This window comes from Astyanax mexicanus, chromosome 9 (assembly GCF_023375975.1).
Source record: "Astyanax mexicanus isolate ESR-SI-001 chromosome 9, AstMex3_surface, whole genome shotgun sequence".
Classification (NCBI taxonomy): Eukaryota; Metazoa; Chordata; class Actinopteri; order Characiformes; family Acestrorhamphidae; genus Astyanax; species Astyanax mexicanus.
Window position 1 is genome coordinate 14,096,366 of NC_064416.1, and position 20,043 is coordinate 14,116,408.

The 20,043-nt window shown below is 37.2% G+C and overlaps 1 protein-coding gene across 1 annotated transcript in view; it reads left to right on the forward strand.

The window, feature by feature from the left end:
* Positions 1-1,176: 1,176 nt before the first annotated feature.
* The window catches only part of b4galnt3b (beta-1,4-N-acetyl-galactosaminyl transferase 3b), a 57,094-nt gene continuing 38,227 nt past the window's right edge, over positions 1,177-20,043 (forward strand). Inside the window, exons 1-5 of the mRNA XM_022679522.2 lie at positions 1,177-1,537; positions 15,601-15,656; positions 16,709-16,792; positions 19,703-19,798; positions 19,898-19,988. Of these exons, the coding sequence (XP_022535243.2) occupies positions 1,408-1,537; positions 15,601-15,656; positions 16,709-16,792; positions 19,703-19,798; positions 19,898-19,988 (457 nt within the window). The 5' untranslated portion in view covers positions 1,177-1,407. The remainder of the gene's footprint in view (positions 1,538-15,600; positions 15,657-16,708; positions 16,793-19,702; positions 19,799-19,897; positions 19,989-20,043) is intronic.

The window sequence follows — 20,043 nt, forward strand, 5'->3', positions numbered from 1 at the left end:
TGCACTGCACACAGGTTAAACTGGGTGTGGTTAATGTGCATTTCGCAAACTTGCTGTTGTATTGTATTTTGCTTTTTACAAAGATCTGGATCTTTTTAAATATACACTATGCAGTTTTAGAGGTAAGATACACAGCAAAATTGGATTTCCATTGGCCTCCCTCAGGCATAGAATGAGTCAGCAAAACAGATTTTAGAAGCAATCACTTAAAACAACATAGTGCATTTCATTGTCTACATTTTTGTCTGCTCTGGGAAAGAGCACCAGCTAAATGCCATAAATAGTAATGGAAATGCTTTGAGACAGGGTCACATGAAATGTGGTATGACACATAATATATGCCTCATTTCATGCTATTTTTTGACATACAGGCAACAAGAAAAGTCCCTGTAGTCTAAAATACTCTTGAGTACTTCAAGTAAGAATGACGTCCATTACTGTTGAAAAATACAATTTTGCATTATGTAAAATCATTTTTAGCAACATTAAGAGAGTTTTTATCTGTAAAGATACAAGGTTTTTGTGTGATTGACACAAATATGTACATTTTATATTTGGCAGGTAAAAACATGTCAGACATACACTGCCTGACCAAAAAAAAAGTCACACAAATATTTAGGACCGCCTTTAGCTTTAATTGCAACACTCATTCGCTGTGGCATTGTTTCAGTAGGATTCTGCAATGTCACAAGATTTATTTCAATGTGTTTAATGTGCATCAATGTGCATTGATGATGGTAGAGTCTGACCGCTGCACAAAGCCTTCTCCAGCACATCCCAAGGATTTATTTTTTCTTTCTTAATGAATTAATTATTTAGAAATCCTGCGATCACATGTATGTGAAGCTGCTTTGCGACATCAGTTGTAAAAAGTGCTAAACAAATAAATGTGTATTTGATTTAATTAATAGTAATAATAATGAATGTATTTAATTAATTGTATATATACTTTTAATTATGTCGATATTAATACAAAAAATAAAATATGATAAATGTATTTATATCAAGAAAACTGATCTTAAATATGCATCAGATGTGATCTGATTACATACATTCGGCCTTAAAGGGTTCTTTACCTAAAACTTACCTTGGGGCGTAGTCTACCTGTAAATCAGAGCTGTAGCCACACCCCTCCAGGGGGAGTGGTTCACCTCCTGAGCTGCTCGCCGGTGTGGCTCGTGAGTCTGTGTGAGTTAGACTGTGTTTGGGTGAGTTAGGCTGTGTTAGGCTGTGTTTGGGTGGGTTAGGCTGTGTTTGGTGGTCTGGGCTACAGGATGGTGCAGTTCCCCACAGGAGACGCTCACGCCCGTGGCCGCCTGGCCTGCACGTGACAGCCGGAGCGCCCCGCTGATAGCCGCGCTGCTGCCCCGCGGGGAGGGAGCCGGAGCGCCGGCTGCAGAGCCCAGGATGCGGCTGCTGTTGTTACCGGTGAGGAAGCTCAAGCGTAACGTGAGATACCTGCTGTTCGGAGCCGTGCTGGTGGTCGCCGCTGTCGCCACCTATCTGGAGTTTGTTGCCAGAAGTTCAATAAAAAGCCGTGAGTTCAGTTCAACTCTTTACTGTAAACTCTTTTACTGTTTCAGCCCTGTGTGCTTTATACCAGTTTTATAACTTTTACACACTTTAATAGGAGAACTGTAGCTGGAGGACTATGTTTACCAGTGTACCCTGTTAATGTTTTTATGTTTATACAAAATATTTAAGTTTAGACGGGCCCCTGTACTTTTTGCTCTAAAGAGAAACTATAGAACATTTATTTGTTAAATGTTAACATAGTAAGCTATTTTAGTCTGACATCTGTAATTGGTTGTCAATTAAAATGACTTTATCATGGGCAACTTGAATAGAGACATTTCAGATTTAGTAAATCTTGTTTTAATTTTGGGTAAATGTCATATACACAGGCTTTTACACATTTTTCCCAGACTTATCAGATATATATTTGGGAGTTATAAATATTAAAAACATATGCAACTCAGGGAGGCTATTTTCACCCCTTAGTGTTTTGGGAGGGGTAGTGAACTATAGGTCCCTGTGTTGTGACCTAAGCTTTAATTCTAAATGGCATTTTTTTTCAATTTACATTACTTTTACTTTTAAACTTTACGTAGTTTTGAAACCAATACTTTTACAACCAATACTTTAACTTTAAATAAGTAGTTTTGAGCCCTGGTATATATACTTCTACCTGAGTAATGGATGTTAATGCTTTTGACACCTTTGCAAATGGAAGTGATTGGAGGTTAAAACCTTTGCAGTTCTAAAATATAACTAGTGAACTACCTAGGTACATTAGTGTGGTATCTAAACAATGTCAAGCCTCATTTATTGTGTTTTTCAAAAGGGCCATTGTATTAAAATAAAATAAAATATTTATGTGTAAATGAGTAAAAGAGAGATTCTATTTCCTAAACTAAATAGTAAAAAATAAATGCAGTGTCAAGGATGTTGTCTGCCAATACTGAAAACTTTGTATCTCAATTTGTGTTGTATTTCATTTTTACGTCATTTGAATCTGGCAGTTGTTCTTTAAATTGTGTCAAATGTCATTATGAATAGACCAAAAGCTGACACATGCTTTTCACATTGACTTCCACAGAAATATTTTTAGTAATAACACACTGGTTATTACAGGTACATACACATGGGTGGAAATAGCCTGTTCCCTATTTTTACAGCAGGTTGTGATATTTAAAATATAGCACATTTTTTTCACAATTTAGCAAATAGAATCTCTCTTTTACTCACTTAAACCTAAATATCTGCTTTGTTTAAATGCAATGTCCATTTTACAATCTTTTATTCTAAAGTTCACAAAAAAGGGGGCTTGAGATTGTTTAATTATCACACTAATGCTACACTATATTTTACCATTATAACATTTTTACCAGCAAATATGATCTTTCCAGTCATTAAGGTATACTGCACTGCAAAGTTTTAAATGAAGGGGCAAATAGTCACTCCCGTAACACAAGGACAAGCTATTCCTATTTTTGGGTTATTGATTGCTGACACTTATCTGCACTATACAAAATTATGCCGGTACAGCCAAAGTAAAATAAAAAGAAAAGAGAGCTTAAGAAATCAAGTCTCTGTTCTGATTGCTTTTTTATTCACAGGCTGCCAGTCCAAATATAGGGTGAATTAAGCATGATTGGTACATGAGGTGAAATAGATCAGTTTATCCAAGGTTTATTTTCTCAGCACTGCCTGTAAAACCACAAAATAAAAAAATATCTGCTGTTTAGCTATTCTGTTTCATTAATTAATGTTACAATAGCATGCAGGATTTTGTGTTCCATTTAATTCTATGTATGACAGAAATTAAGCTTTAAAGCTAATAAATAACTAAAGTGTAGACAATAAAATTGTCTAATGTTTCCATAACAGCGAAGCATTTAGAAAAAGTCAGAAGACAGAAATAAGATAAAAGATTTCAGTATGAGATCTACTATCTACAAGTCACCAACTCATCCCAAAAGTATTGAATCATTGTTCCAAAAAACACAATTCTACCACTGCTCCACACTCATTGTTGAGGGGCTTTATACAGTACCATCTACCCCATGCTTTTGTATGATGACAATTTTTGAGGTTTTACCCCTGTAGTCCTGTAAGTGCATTTTTATTAAAGCATATACAGAAAACTGTAATTGTTTATAACAAGATAATAAAGATGTATAGACACAGTGGTTATGGAGCTGTAAACAAAAGTTTATTTTTTTAGAAAAAAAAAATGTTGTTAACTCCTTTTTTTGCCTAAATCATCTCCTCATGATTCTGTATGACCACCTGTGGTAAAATTTCCCACACCCACAGTTGACCAGATCACTTAATTCTGTGGCTTAAGGATAATGATCTGTATCAAGAGTGTGACCTAAGCTAATTTATTATTTTTAAATGTAAAAAAAAGTCAAAACAAAATGATCCTGGCTACGTTCACTGAACTAATTTCCATTTTAAGTGATGGAATTTATATTATAATAAAAAGTGTACTTCTTATTAACAACGACTATAGGCTATAAATATTGCATAGTTATTTACTCTTATTATTGAGTTTTATTGAGTTTGTCTGTTAAAATGTTAACTGTCAAAGGTTTTCTGTCAATCTATTTTCAAAGTTAAGTTTAGGGTTGTTTGTGGTTGGTTCAGCTGCTCAACTGTATGATAAACTATCCTCTTAAACTGTTGCTAATTTTAAGTTGATTTTTTTTTGGAAGGTGCCAGTATTTGTTTAAATGCACTGAAGCAATTTGGTGAAAAACAATTGTGTGTGAAGACATGTAGGCCTGATGTAGAAACATATGCATTTGCTTCTGACTGGAAATGTGGTCTCTGTTTTTTTTCCGTTCAATGCAAATACAGTACATATAACCCAGAACACAAAAAGCGTGCATTACTCATTACTATACTGCTGTAAAAATGTTTTAACAGGCTACCATAGACACATTATTTGTACCGGAAAGATAAGCAACTTCACCATAGTCACACAGCCTCCTTTCTTGGGCTAGTTCAAACTGGTCTAGTTGGTTATGGCAGTTAATCTAATCCATCAATCAATTAGCATGTGTGTGTGTTTGTCACTGAAACACGCAAGTCATCACGTGGAGCTGGAACTGTCTTTCCCTTCTGTGGGTTTTCATTCTGGTCTAACTAGTTGCACCACATGTGTGACAGTCTTGGTGTTTGGGGACTAGTTTCAGTGTATTGCACAAAACAATTCTGCTGATAAAACATGATCCAGATTATATTAAGTTGTTAGCATTTTATGGAAATATGTAGAAAACACACAATCACTGTAGTGGTGAGTAGAACTTTAGATTTCAAAGGGCTCTTAAAAGCAAGCTCAGTGAAGTTATTCTTTGAGATGGTTATGATTTTATCAGTTGCATCTCGAACTTCTTATCAATCAATCAATCAATCACTCCTCCTTGGACAGGTACCATCTGTCCATAAAATCACTGCTGTCATGCCCATACTTAAAAAACTGGTCTTGCCCTAATCTCTTATCTCCCCTTTCTGTATGAAGTTCTTGAAATATCTATGGCCAGCCAACTGCAAGTATCTTGAAACCAATGATCTCTTTGAACCTTTTCCAACCATTCCACTGTACTGAAACAGCATTAGGTAAGGTTGTAAATGATCTGTTGGTATCTGCAGATGCTGGTTCCCTCAGCATCCTCTTACGTTGGACTTAAGTGCTGCATTTGACACAGTCAACCATTCCATCCTTCCTGTCATAATTGCATAAACTTTGTTGGCACTGACCTGGATTAGTTTCCATCCTAATTAACATCCACAAGCATCAGTCCTTGGACCTGTTCTCTCCGTTATATATACAGCTCTGGGCAAAAAAAATAAGAGACCACTTAAAAATAATTTTTCTTCAATTTTACCAAATTGAAAACCTCTGGAATATAATCAAGATGAAGATGGATGATCACAAGCCATCAAACCAAACTGAACTGCTTGAATTTTTGCCAGTTATTTAAAAGCAGTGTGTAAGACTGGTGGAGGAGAACATGCCAAGATGCATAAACACTGTAATTAAAAAACAGGGTTATTCCACCAAATATTGATTTCTGAACTCTTACAACTTTATTAATATGATTTCTATATTGTTGTTTTTTTTATTTTCATTATTTGAAGTCTGAAAGCTCTGCATCTTTTTTGTAATTTCAGGCATTTCTCATTTTTTTCAAATAAATGCTCTAAATGACAATATTTTTTTTTGGAATTTGGGAGGAATTTTGTCCATAGTTTATAAAATAAAACAACTAGACATTTTACTATAATAATAACATACATAATATAACAATAACATTTTACTCAAACATATACCTATAAATTAGCAATATCAGAGAAACTGATTTAGAAACTGAAAAATCAGTTTTTCACTTAATTCACTTAATTATTTCCAGAGCTGTATATTTTTCCTTTTGTACGTATATTGCATCACTTTAAAACAGGTTCTTATTGTAGATGATACCCAGGTGTACCTCACCATTAGTAACATCAGTAACATCTAGTAGACATCAAAAATTGGATTAAGCGACAATGTCTTCATGCTAAATGGCAATAAAACTGCTTGAAGTCCTGAAGCCCTGAACCACACTAATCCTCTATCTCTTAACATTGCCGACATAGAGCTTCTACCCTGGTTCTAAATCTGGGTGTCGTCCTCGAATCTACTCTGTCATTTACAGCCCACATAAGCACTGTGGTAAAAACAGCCACCTTCTACTTGTGCAACATAGCACAACTTGCACAAGAATTGACGATCTCTCACAGTCTTTTTCTGAGCTTCTCATTCACAAATTAATTCCCAGTAGGCTAGACTACTGTCACTTCTTGTTGGCTGGCATTAGGGTTTTCTTTTATCTATACGTTTCAAATGTCTCAAATTTCTGCTGCTCACTTACTCACTTACACCCGTGCTCACGATCACATTACACCAGTTTTTCAGGATCTTCACAGGCTTCCTGTTAAATATCATATTCAATTCAAGATCCTACTACTCTTATTAATCTGGCACCTCATTCACTGTCTGAGCTACTTCTTCCTTAAAAACCTCAGATCTTTTATTGTTGGACTTCCAAATGAAAATGTACAGTCATTCAAATTCTTTAGCTTTGTAAAACAGAACACCGGAGGTTTAAGTGGTCCAGCAGACTAAGGCTCTGAACCATGATCTGTGCATTGTCAGTTCGAGTCCTGAATCATGCAGCTTGCCATCAGCAGCCCTGGGTTAGTGGTGGGTTAATATTATTTGTTCCCTATCCAGTTATGGGCCAGGTCACTGCGCTTATTTCAGAGTGCTCTGTGTACCTAGTGATGGACTGTAATGGAGTAATTGGGCGGCCAAATAGGCGAGATAGCTTTATTAGGTTCACAATAAGTTTATTTCATATTTTCTCCAATTTTTCTCCCAATTTTAGCTAGGCCAGTTGTCCCACCGATTCAACTGCTACTTAGCTGTATATCCCCCATCACAAGTAAAGCCACAACACAAGGACGGTTAAAACTATTGAATGCCTCCTCTGATACATGTGAAGTCAGCCACCGCCTTTTTTTGAACTGCTGCTGATGCAGCATTACAGAGTAGCATCACAGCGCACTCGGAGGAAAGCACAACGACTCAGTTCCAAAACATCAGCTCAGTGACCTGTGCTGATCGACATCACTCTATAATGAGTGGAAAGAGCACTATACCCACCCAAAGAAAGCAAGCTGCATGACCAGGATTTGAACCAGCGATCTCCCAATCATAGTGACAGCGCTTTAGACCGCACGACCACTTGGAGCCTGTCACTGCTCATTTTAATGTGAAATAAGACAGTACAGTTTGGAAACCTGCTGCAGCATGTCTCTCACCTATCTGTTAATTTGTTCCAAATCTATGAGAGAGTATGTGTTTGTATGTACAGTACTGTGCAAAAGTTTTGGCACCAAAACAAATTACACTAATCCATTTATCTCAGCAATGTGAGTGTTTTTACCTGGAAAAAAGCACCACATATCGTCCCTGTCCTATGAAAAACACTTATCTCCATTTTTGTTGATTTTTAGTTTACTACATAATTTGAACAGACAAACTGTCCGTTACACTGTGCCAACATTTCTTGATGAACAGACCAATAGAAACTCTTTAAATTGACCTGAAATAAACTCTTTTTACATTGACTTCCATTAAAAGTTTACAAAGTTTTTCTCTCTCCTGTAAAGTTGCTATTTTGGAGATAAGTGTTTTTCATTGGACAGCGACGATATGATTTAAACAGATGCAAATAATCATACATACAGTAAAACGTAACAAGGAATTCTTATTTTTAACTAAGTATGTTATATCCTGTGAGCCAAGCTGAAGAACAAAGTGTAGTTCCAGATTTCTCCTGGATGCTCCTCCCGTCAGCAGATCACCTGATTTACCACATTTACCAATTTACCAAACCAGTTGTTGATATGATGAGAACTATAAATAACTGTTTTAATGAAACAGTGATGTAAAAACACTGCTTTTCGTAAATTTGCTGTATTTATTGTAATGATAGTGTTTTACTGAGCTAATAAACACTTCACAGATAAGACACTTATTCTTTACTGAAATTCCCACAGGGGCCTAAAACATTTGCACAATTCTGTATGTACAAATGTATGTTCGTCGGATAGTCGAACCTCGGATACAGGAGGAGCAGTGTGGTTTTCGTCCTGGCCGTGGAACACTGGATCAGCTCTATACCCTCAGCAGGGTCTTGGAGGGGTCATGGGAGTTCGCCCAACCAGTCTACATGTGTTTTGTGGACTTGGAGAAGGCGTTCGATCGTGTCCCTCGGGGAGTCTTGTGGGGGGTACTCCGGGAGTATGGGGTACCGGGCCCTTTGATACGGGCTGTCAGGTCCCTGTATGACCGGTGTCAGAGCTTGGTCCGCATTGCCGGCAGTAAGTCGGACTCGTTTCCAGTGAGGGTTGGACTCCGCCAAGGTTGCCCTCTGTCACCGATTCTGTTCATAACTTTTATGGATAGAATTTCTAGGCGCAGCCAAGGTGTTGAGGGGATCCGTTTTGGTGGCCTTGGGATAGCATCTCTGCTTTTTGCAGATGATGTGGTCTTATTGGCTTCATCAGCTCGTGATCTACAACTCGCACTGGAGCAGTTCGCAGCCGAGTGGGAAATGGTCGGGATGAGAATCAGCGCCTCCAAGTCCGAGGCCATGGTCCTGAGCCGGAAAAGGGTAGAATGCCTTCTCCGGGTTGGGGAGGAGGTCCTGCCTCAAGTGGAGGAGTTTAAGTATCTTGGGGTCTTGTTCACGAATGAGGGAAAGATGGAGCGGGAGATCGACAGACGGATCGGTGCTGCGTCAGCAGTCATGCGGGCGCTGTACAGGTCCGTCGTGGTGAAGAGAGAGCTGAGCCAAAAAGCAAAGCTCTCGGTTTACCAGTCGATCTACGTTCCTACCCTCATCTATGGTCATGAGCTTTGGGTCATGACCAAAAGAACGAGATCACGGATACAAGCGGCCGAAATGAGTTTCCTCCGCAGGGTGTCTGGGCTCTCCCTTAGAGATAGGGTGAGGAGCTCAGTCATCCGGGAGGGACTCAGAGTAGAGCCGCTGCTTCTCCACATCGAGAGGAGCCAGTTGAGGTGGCTTGGGCATCTGATTAGGATGCCTCCTGGACGCCTCCCTGGTGAGGTGTTTCGGGCACGTCCCACCGGGAGGAGGCCCAGGGGAAGACCCAGGACACGCTGGAGGGACTATGTCTCTCGGTTGGCCTGGGAACGCCTTGGAATTCCCCCGGACGAGCTGGCCCAAGTGGCTGGGGAGAGGGAAGTCTGGGTTTCCCTGCTTAGGCTGCTGCCCCCGCGACCCGACCCTGGGTAAGCGGAGGAAAATGGATGGATGTATGTACAAATGTATCCAGACACCCTTCTAGGGAATTTTGTTAAATGAAGTCACAATGAGTCAACTGATGAGCACAAACGAATAACTAGGATAGTGGAACAGAATGCAAATGATTTTATAGGAAATGCATTAATATATATATATAGAGATATTTTCAGCAGCAGCTGGAATTCATGACTTAATGGCTGAAATTATGAGAAATTATGAGATGCTCCATTCAATATTTTTAAGTTGGGGATTATGAAGTGGGGTGGTGATCATACAATATCATGACCTTTACCAGTGCTCCTGTCACTGAATGCTATCAAATTCACATTGCAGTGCTCCAAAGTCTAGTAGAAAGTCTTCCTTGCACAGTAGAAACAGTTACTCGAACAAAAGCATGATAAACTCTTTTAAAGGCCTGTGATAACACAATTAATAAGCATGTTTTGTTCACACAGTGTATGTGTGAAGAATCTTTCACTTAACCTAAATGCTCTGTGGAAGAACCCTTTGTAGCATCTTTCTGTGGCATCGTTTTAAAGACTGTACTGCTTGTGTGCCACCTTGTTATAAAGCCTCAGTTAAGAGCTCCAAAATCAGAGGTTTGAAAGTTTAAATGTTGTCAGAGACAGCGTGTATAGAGGGGTTAGACAAGCCTAAATGGTAATTAGTGTAGTATTTTTCCACCTCCTGGAATGCTGTTAGACACTTTTGAACATTACCTGGCGGGAATTTAAGCCAGTTGTAATTACAGTTGTAATTTATATTGTCAGTCTTTTGGACCCTGAGGTACATTTTCACAAATGAAACACAGGAAGTGTCTGCAACCTTAACCAGCTTTTTTTTACAGTTTGATGTGAATCCGCACGTTCCTGTGATCCCCGCTCCCCCAGCTCAGGGTGAGCCTGAGGCTGCGTTGACGCAAGCAGGCGAGAAGTTGCTAATGTTGTGACAAGTGTGTCTGTTGTGGGAAGAGTGTTTTATACAGCTCTGGAGAAAATTAAGAGACCACTTCAGTTTCTAAATCCGTTTTTCTGATTTTGCTATTTATGGGTGTATGTTTGAGCAGAATTAACATTGTTGGTCTATTCTATAAACTACAGACAGCATTCTTCCAAATTCCAAATAAAAATATTGTCACTTTATATATTGTCACTTTATATATTGGCATTTATATGTTGAAAATAAGAAATGGCTGAAATAACAAAAATAGATGCAGAGCTTTCAGATCTAAAATAATCCAAAGTTCATATTCATAAAGTTTTAATAGATCAGCAATCAGTGTTTGGTGAAATAACACTGGTTTTTAATCTCAGTTTTCATGCATCTTGGCATGTTCTCCTCAACCAGTCTTACACACTGCTTTGAATAACTTAATGCCACTCTTGATGCAAAAATTCAAGCAGTTCAGTTTGGTTTGATGACTTGTGACCATCCATCTACCTCTTGATTATATTCCAGAGAGTTTCAATTTGGTAAAATCAAAGAAACTAATTTTTAAGCGGTCTCTAATTTTTTTTCTGGAGCTGTATATATTTTTGCAGTTACATTTTTGAGTATTTATGTGAAAATTCTTGGAGATAAACCACTGAGATATGTTCCTAGAATTTAAAGAATAGTTTTATTTAGTAGTGCAGTATACATTTGTATACATCAATTATATAACAAAATAAATATTGTAACATAAATATAAAGCAATGCAACCACAAATTCCACAATAATAAATAGCAGATTTTTTTAGGCATGCATATGAACTGCAAACATAACAGATTATAGCCATTAAATAGCAAAACAAACATAAAATAGACTGCTTTCAAGACTATTAAAGATTATTGCTGTTATCACAATATTGGCTTTTTATTGTTTAAAAAATAAAACGCTATTTTTGTGTACTTTACACAATATGGCACACCCCTGCTTTCAAAGTGTAAAAACACAGGATCAGATGCATGAAATCTGAGGTAAAGGAAAGTCTTATTTGCAGTCAGATCAGTGGGATTAAAAACAATCAGTACAGTATTGCAAACATAGTATTGTGATACATCAGAAAATCACTATCAATTTTTACGCCCATATCAAATTCTCTATGTATCATGAACATTTGTTTATATACAGTTCAGAACTCAATGTTGAGATATTCAGCTCGAATCCTGTGTATGTAAAAGCAAAGTTGGCCAGCATCTTACAGTGTAACATGATCTCTATTGATCAGGATTGTAATTTGTTTGCTGTTAGTTTGTTAGAAGTGCTTCTACCTAACTCCACAGGGGATCAACTTTTGACAAATTATCAAATGTAAATGGGGTTGTAAGAGATGAAAGAGAGAGAGACAGAGAGGAAATGACACTCCACATCAAATACACAAAAACAATGAACACACACACACACACCTACAAACACACTGTCAGTATCTTAATTTAACCTGTTTACTTACTAACCCAAGTCAGTTTTACACACTGGTAACTGGTAAACACACCTGAAGACACACACACCCATCCACCTCCCTTCTGTGTGTACAGACCCCACTGAGAATGTCAGTTACCCCTCCCTTCTGTACTTCAGGGTGAGGGGTCATTTCTACAGTGTCTCGTTACTGTGCCCCCCCCCCCCCCCCCCCCTTTACCTGTATTCTCTGCCTAGACTGGGTGCAGGAGTTAATTCTAACCAAAGTAAATGCATAGATCAGTTATGCTGAATTGCTGATACAGATGTGCAAATGCACACACAAATCTTGCCTAGTCCCTATAGAGAAGTATTGCCTTTAAAAACACAACAAAAACATATTGCCATCATGTTTAATGCCAAATGTGCTGAATGCAATTACATTTCATTACATTACATTACATTTGGCAGACGCTTTTGTCCACAGCGACTTACAATAATAAAGTACAGAAGTAAAATAAGTTAAAGGTAAAACATCTTTGGATAGGGATTAAAGGAGGTCAAAGGGAATTAATAGGATTAAGGAGTGAAGGAGGGGAAGAAGGAGATGAGGTTAGAAGTAGTTAGTGTGTTAGAGGTGTTAAGAGAGTAAGTGCTCTTTGAAGAGCTCTGTCTTCAGGAGTTTATTAAAGATAGCGAGAGATTCTCCTGATCTGGTAGTGGAAGGTAGTTTGTTCCACCATTGGGGAACTCTGTATGAGAACAGTCTGGATTGCTTTGTGTGAATGTTTGTTTGGTAAAGCGAGGCGACTTTCATTGGAGGAGCGCAGCGGCCGGGAGGTAGCGTAAGCATTCAGGAGTGAGTGCAGGTAGGAAGGAGCTGTTCTGTCATCACCTTGTAGGCGATTGTAAGAGCTTTGTATTTGATGCGAGCATCAACTGGTAGCCAATGGAGCTCAATGAGCAGCGGGGAGACATGTGCCCGTTTTGGCTGGTTGAAGACCAGACGTGCTGCTGCACGCACAGCAGTGCTCTAAAATAAAAATAAAAAAGTTTTCCTGGAAAGTATAGACAGTTACTCCAACAAAAGTGGGCAAAACTATTATTAATAGTCAGGATTAAGTTTTAATTCCATTTTAATTTCTTAAAATACAGTGAATATGCAGCTGTCCTAATGCTTTTGACCACAAATGTATATCCATTTTGTTAATTTTTCAGCAGTTGCAATCCTCTCTAAATAATGTGTGCAGTTATCTCTAGGGCTGTAACGATTATTCGATATAATCGACAATGTCGATTATTTAAATTTGTCGACTACAAATTTTAATGTCGACTAATTGTTAATTTGTAACAGTACCATAGATTACATATTTACTCACTACATTTCTACATTTTGTGCGTTTAAATTGCATTCAGACATTTAAATGGCTTTTAAAACTCATGTTCAGCATTTTTTATCATTTTTAAAGATGGAAGACATGGTAGAAATAATCATTGACTAATTGACTAATCAAAAAAATAATTATCAGATTAGTCGACTACCAAAATAATCATTAGTTGACGTGTTTATGTATGTGTTTATTTATTTCTTTTTATTTGCTGAAATAATTCAAGCAGCACCATTGGAGGTTCAGCAAGTTTCCTCATTTTAGTTTTGTACATTAATCTATCAAACATTAACACGCATGCTTTGCTTCCTGTATACATGAATAGAGCAGAGCAGGGCAGTATCTGGTCAATAGTTATGGAAATAAGGTAAGCTCCATATAAAGGGAATACTGTGTGTGTTTGTGCGCGTGTGAGCGCTCGTGTGTGTTGTGTAAGCCTGCCTTGTCTTGACAGCTCTAGAACTTTGAATGACCCTCATTGTCTCTCAATCCGCCTACTTCAGCACACACACACACACACACACACACACACACACACACACAAACACACACACACACTGGCCAGTTGGTGTGGTGGGTGTGGCAAACGGTGAGGGTTTGTTTTCTTTGTTTACACTCCAGACACACAACACCAGGTTTCAAAGGGAGAATGACTGCAAACATGAATTGGTGAGCACAATGTAGCTGTGTTTAATAAGACGGCCATCCTTTTTCACACTCACATTTCCTTTTGTTAACCCCTTAAATGAGAAATCCAGAGTGAAATGCACTTGGGGGTGAAGTGAAACATGATAACGAGTACAAACTTTTGTTGAATAGCCCACCTCTGTTTGCCCCCAACATTCAGAAATACAGCACTTTTAGCTGATGCTCACAACAGGCTTACAGTGCTGGCGATAGGGGCATATCTCCTGGAGAAGTACTTAAAGGTTCTTTATGTATAAACAGGGTTTTAGACAGACAGACAGACAGACAGACAGACAGATAGATAGATAGATATATATATAGATAGATGTGTTGTTTTTTTAACTACTTCTGCATTTTTAAAGTTTTCTTTGCCTTGTTTTAAATGTCAGGGCTTTCTGAATTCTACCAATGAAGTGTGGAGTTTTTTGAGCTTCCTATTGGTGTAAAAATAAGCCTCAATAGCTCTGGAAAAAATAAGAGACCACTTCAGTTTCTGAATCAGTTTCTCTGATGTTGCTATTTATAGGTATATGTCTGAGTAAAATTAACATTGTTGTTTTTTTACAGACAACATTTCTCCCAAATTACAACTAAGCAATAAATGACATCAAATAATGCAAAGAAAACAAGTTCGTATTCATAAAGGTGTAAGAGTTCTGAAAGCAGTATTTGGTGGAATAACCCTGGTTTTTAATCACAGTTTTTATGCATTTTGGCATGTTCTCCTCCGCCAGTCTTACACACTGCTTTTGGATAACTTTATGCCTTTACACCTGGTGCAAAAAATCAAGCAGTTCAGCTTGGTTTGATGGCTTCCATGGATTCCAGAGGTTTTTAATTTGGTAAAATCAAATAAACTCATCATTTTTATTTTTATTTTTTTTCAGAGCTGTATCACTCGCTTTGTAAGCCTGTTAGCAGCATCGTCTAAAAGTGCTGGGGGAGGACAAACGTGGGCTGTTCCACCATATACTTATTTTTGAGCTTCAATTTAAGAGTAATTTTAGCTTTATTTAGTACATACTATAAATTGTTTAGTATCTACTACAAATTGTTCTGTCATGAATTGTTCAGTATTCAATATAAATTTATCAGTATGCAGTGTGTAATTTTCAGCTACATTCTGATCCACTATAAATGATTCAATAGCCACAATTAATTATTTAGTACTGGTGTAGTACTCACCACAGTGAGAGTGAATGTGTTGTTATTGTTGCTGTAACACATGGGGACATGGAGCAATTGGTAGAAATCTGGGGGTGTTGTGCCAAATTATGTCCATGGCTGTTGAAGTGAATGCATAACACTCATGTGTATATATATATATATATATATATATATATATATATATATATATATATATATATATATATATATATATATATATAATTACATCCCATAATGTTTGATTTCATTAACAACCATTGTGAACAGTTAAGTTGTGTAAAGTATTTTTTTTAACTATTGATAAATTGTTAGAATTCCCTTTTAAAACATTGTCTACTTCTATATACAGTTTTAGTCCATTTGGCGAAAGCCTATACTATCAGGTGAAATCCAATGCTACCATTACTGATCTCTCTCTTTCTCTCTCTGTCTTTCTCTTTCTCTTCTTCCCTTTTCTCTCTCTTTTTCACATCCGCTCACACAACATGGATCAGGTGATAGTGAGATGTTTGTGGAGTGACAGTAAAAAGATGATACAGGCCACTCTATTTAATATTTAATATCTCTTTTTGTTTGTCTCTATGTTTCAGAAGATGGACTCCAAATTGACCAGACAACGCGCAGAAAACTAGCAATGAGGACAGCGGTAAAATTCACACACCTGTAGAGGATGCTCCCCACATCACTGAGAACTAATATATTTTTACAGAATATATTACTGATGTTATTGAATTATTTAATTAGGGTATATATTAGATTATATATATTCTTATTATTCTTATATAGTTTGAAGTTTATATGTATGCAATTTGATGTTTTACAACATTTTGGTGTTACATTGTTCATTTTATGACATTATTATTACATAATAAACATTTTACATAATTTACATAATAGACAAAATGTACAGAATTGTTTTTGTTTTTACAGAATGTTTGGCACTGTTATATTTATACAAATAAAAAATATATATATTTTTTTTCTCTGTTATGTCAAATTGGCAAGTTATCGCAAAATATCCTAAGATGCTGTGGTATTATTTTAGTTATAAGAGTCAGACACTGAGGGTGCATACAGACCCTTTACAATATTTAAGACTAGCTAGTGAAATGTGAACACCCTTTATACACACAGAAAAGATGCTACAGTTTGTTCTGTCATGAGCAGATGGGCAGTTGTCAATCCATGAGTCAACACATTTATCTAAACTGGGTGGACCTTGTGTGTGCTAATGTTGAACAGGTCATAAAATGTTTGTATTTTAAACATCATCAGCAGCAGTTTACACACAAGCACACACACACACACACACACACACACACACTTATATATACACATAAGAGCTTCATTATCTAGGGTCTGTGTTGTTTTATAGGTGGTTTGCGAGGGCTATCACATTTAGGAAGGGGGGGGGCACTTCTTCACTGTGCTTAAATACATTTATAGTCTATAATTACAACATGCAGGTTTAACAGGTGTGTAGTGTACATAAGGGATCCTGTTCTTAATTCTACAGTGGGAGGTAGTGCCCGCCCTTATTCTGGAAAATAGTAAACAATGCTGACCTCATTGATGTTCCTTGATGTTTAAGAAGCTTGTAATTATCAGCATACGAGTCATCATGTAGTGAAGAGCATCAGTGTAGCTGTGGTGCAGAAGATGTGCAACACTGACATTATGTCTGTCTCTCTGTTTTAGCTGCACAGAGACCACATTTCTCAAGTTAATGAGGAGGAAAATGACTGGACGTCCAAATACATTCCTCAGCTCTGGAAAACTGAGGTAAAAACAACATAAAGGTTTTTTTTTGCAGGGTTAATTTAATTTGACACTCTTTCACTGTTGCACAACTTAAATGTGTTTTTGTTTTGCTTGTCAAAAAAATGCAATTGCAAAACTACATTTTTTTTTTTATTATTTGAACACCAAACACGTTTAACATTATAACAGACATCACAACAGATATTCCAACAAAGCCTAATACATTTTTTCTGCTGCATATATTTTGCCGTGATGGTCCACTTCTGTAAGATTATTGGAAATGTTTTGGAAATTGGAAATTGAAGGGCTTTTAATTTAAAATTAGTGACACAGACACAACAGCCAGCCTCAGCCTACCTGAAGCAATTTAGCCATGATTGCTAACAGTCAGGTTAACTCTGAGATGTTAACAGTCACACCAGATAGTCTTGGGTGGGCTGGAGGGGTTTAGCTGTGATGCTAGCTATCTGTTTTTCAGAGCTAGATTACTTGCTGATAGTTGATGACAGACCAAATTCACTGTGTACATTTTCACATAGCCCTCAAAAATACATTGTGACCAAAATATATTAGTCATTGTTTGTTATACACTGCAAATGTTTTTGTGCTATTTTCAACTCAATATTCTCAGTTGCCAAATATATTTGGTTGCCAAATATTCTGTAGCATTTTGTCATTAGGGTTATGCAGTACGATGAGTCTCTTTACTTCAAAATATCCCTGTTTAGATAACCTAGTCTGAGCTCAAGTTCAGCAATGTTACAGGACCCCTGGACCAAAGAGGCCTTGCTTAAGGGCTCAGCAGTGGCAGATAAACTAGTCTGGGTGTCAAACCCACAGGCTTACCAATAAGCCACCTTTAGTCTCTTTATTGTATAAACTGGATGTGCTGTAAGCATCCTGGTTGTCCACAATTGTTGTCCACAGTTGTTTCTTATTGGCATGGGCGTGGTAGTGGGGTGAAAAGTGAACCTGATTAACCAAGGGCCTGAGTAGGGAGAGGACACCATAAAAATCCTGATTTTTTTTTTCTCATGTTCCTTTTATACTGGCATGGATAGGGACCCACTGACATAGAGAGTGTACAAGGTCCAGAATTTGCTGCTACGCCCCTGCTTATTGGCAAATCAAAGCAATTAAGTGATCCAGCCGGTATAAAGAATTTTGGTCAGAATGATCCAAACCAGTGAACACAGCCATATAGCATTGTAGCATTGTGCAAAATTATGTGCAAAACAAAGCAAACCCGCCTTAAGCTATGTCAAGTAAAAGGTTCAAATGTTAAGAGTTTTTAATATATCCCAAGTATACACAGCAGATTCCTCAGTGTATGATCCACACCATTATTGTTAAGCTAATACTGTGAGTGTCAATATTTAACATTTACATTGTTAAAAATTAGAAGACATGTCAAACACCACATTATTAGTTTATCATTGTACTTTGCAAATTTGTCAGTGTCGAATTAACATGGTTATTGTTAATCTAACAATACTTTTTGTTAAAATATAACTATTGATTTAAAACGGGCAGATTTGCTGTGTACAGCAATACATTCAAATATGGTTTCCATTCTTCAAATCATCAGCCAGAAATACTTCTTCACTTCAATACAGCTTACACACAAAAAAGCCACTCAAATAGGGAAAGGTGTTTCAGATTTGTATTGGGTTTGATTAGGCTACTAATTAGGCCATTCCTACGGGTCAGGCACTGTAATGTAATGCCTGTTGAAAGTGAGCCTTCTGAGCCTGGAAAGTAGCTAAGCAGGACAGGATCTCATAGTGGCAAGAGTTTCTTGCCAGATAGTAAACAAATCCATGTAAATGCAGAATTGTAGCACTCAGCTGATTAATTCTGGGCTAATGAAAAGCTCAAGAAAGAATCACAGCTCTCAGGCACAATGAGCATACAATAGTATTACCGCAAATTCTTTTGATTAAGTGTAGATTTAGCTCTTTGTAATTTTAAATGACGTGTTTTTAAAAGTAATCTCATCGCACTTCATTTTTAAGAGTGACTCAAATAAAAACATATTAAAATAAAAAACAACTACATTTCACCCTACCCATATTAAACATGTAAAAGTATGACATATGCAAGTACACATACACACAATGCAATCCGAAAAATGTTAGCTTTGTAGTATTTATTATTATACAATAGTGGCATATAGTAATTTTACTACACTGGTCCATTGTAGCTTTGTGCAAATCTAAGCACTGTATTAATTCTAGACAATCTTTAACAGCTTTATGTTGTAGTATTGTGCAATATATATTTAAAATATAACAAAAGTATAACATTGTGCTAAAGCCTTACAGAAAATGTTCATATAACATAGCATAGCATTGTGCTAATTCTAAATAATCTGGGGCAGCAGTATAACATGGGGTCATTGGGTGCAAGTCTGTAACACATGTCAAATGTTTGTGGACACCTTTTCAAATTTATCCATTAAGCTAATTTATGTTACGGCCATTGCTGACACAGCTGTGTAAATGCACACACAATTTGTCTAGTCCCTGTAAAGATATATTGACAGTATTAACAACAGAATAGGACTTCCTGGAGCAGTTCCAGAACATTAACCTATTGGTACAACACCTAATGCCAACTGTGATATTTTGGGAAATTTGTAACAATGTTGTGGGATTGGTGGTCATTTAGCATTCTAACCAATGCTTTAGTGTCTCAATGCAATAAAATCCTCACAGCAGGTCTGCAAAATCTACAACAAGGCCTTTTCTGGACAGTAGAGACCTTTACTTAACAAAAGCAGATTTTCTTTCTTATTTAATACCCTTGATTTTAAATTAACCAATGATTGAGCTGTAGTCCCACTTCTTTAGCACTAACTTGTGTGGCATTGGCATGAGTGACATAATTTATATATTAAAAACATAATATTTTCTGTTTGCTTTGTTCCAGTATAAGGGACAGGCTAATCTTCATGTGTTTGAGGACTGGTGTGGAAGCTCCATTGCACAGCTTAGAAAAAACCTGCACTATCCCTTATACCCTCATGTAAGTACAGACATACATGAAAACACAAATATGGATTTAAAAAATATAATAAAATTCTCAGCAAATCCTTTTTGTTTTGCTGTTCTTCTTTTTCTGCAGTCACGTAGCACAGTGAAGAAGCTAGCCGTGGCCCCCAGCTGGACAAACTATGGTCTCAGGATCTTTGGCTACATCCACCCGTACACTGGTGGTCAGTAAAACACTTTCACACACACGCATGTGCTATTACACAAGTAGCTCTGGTA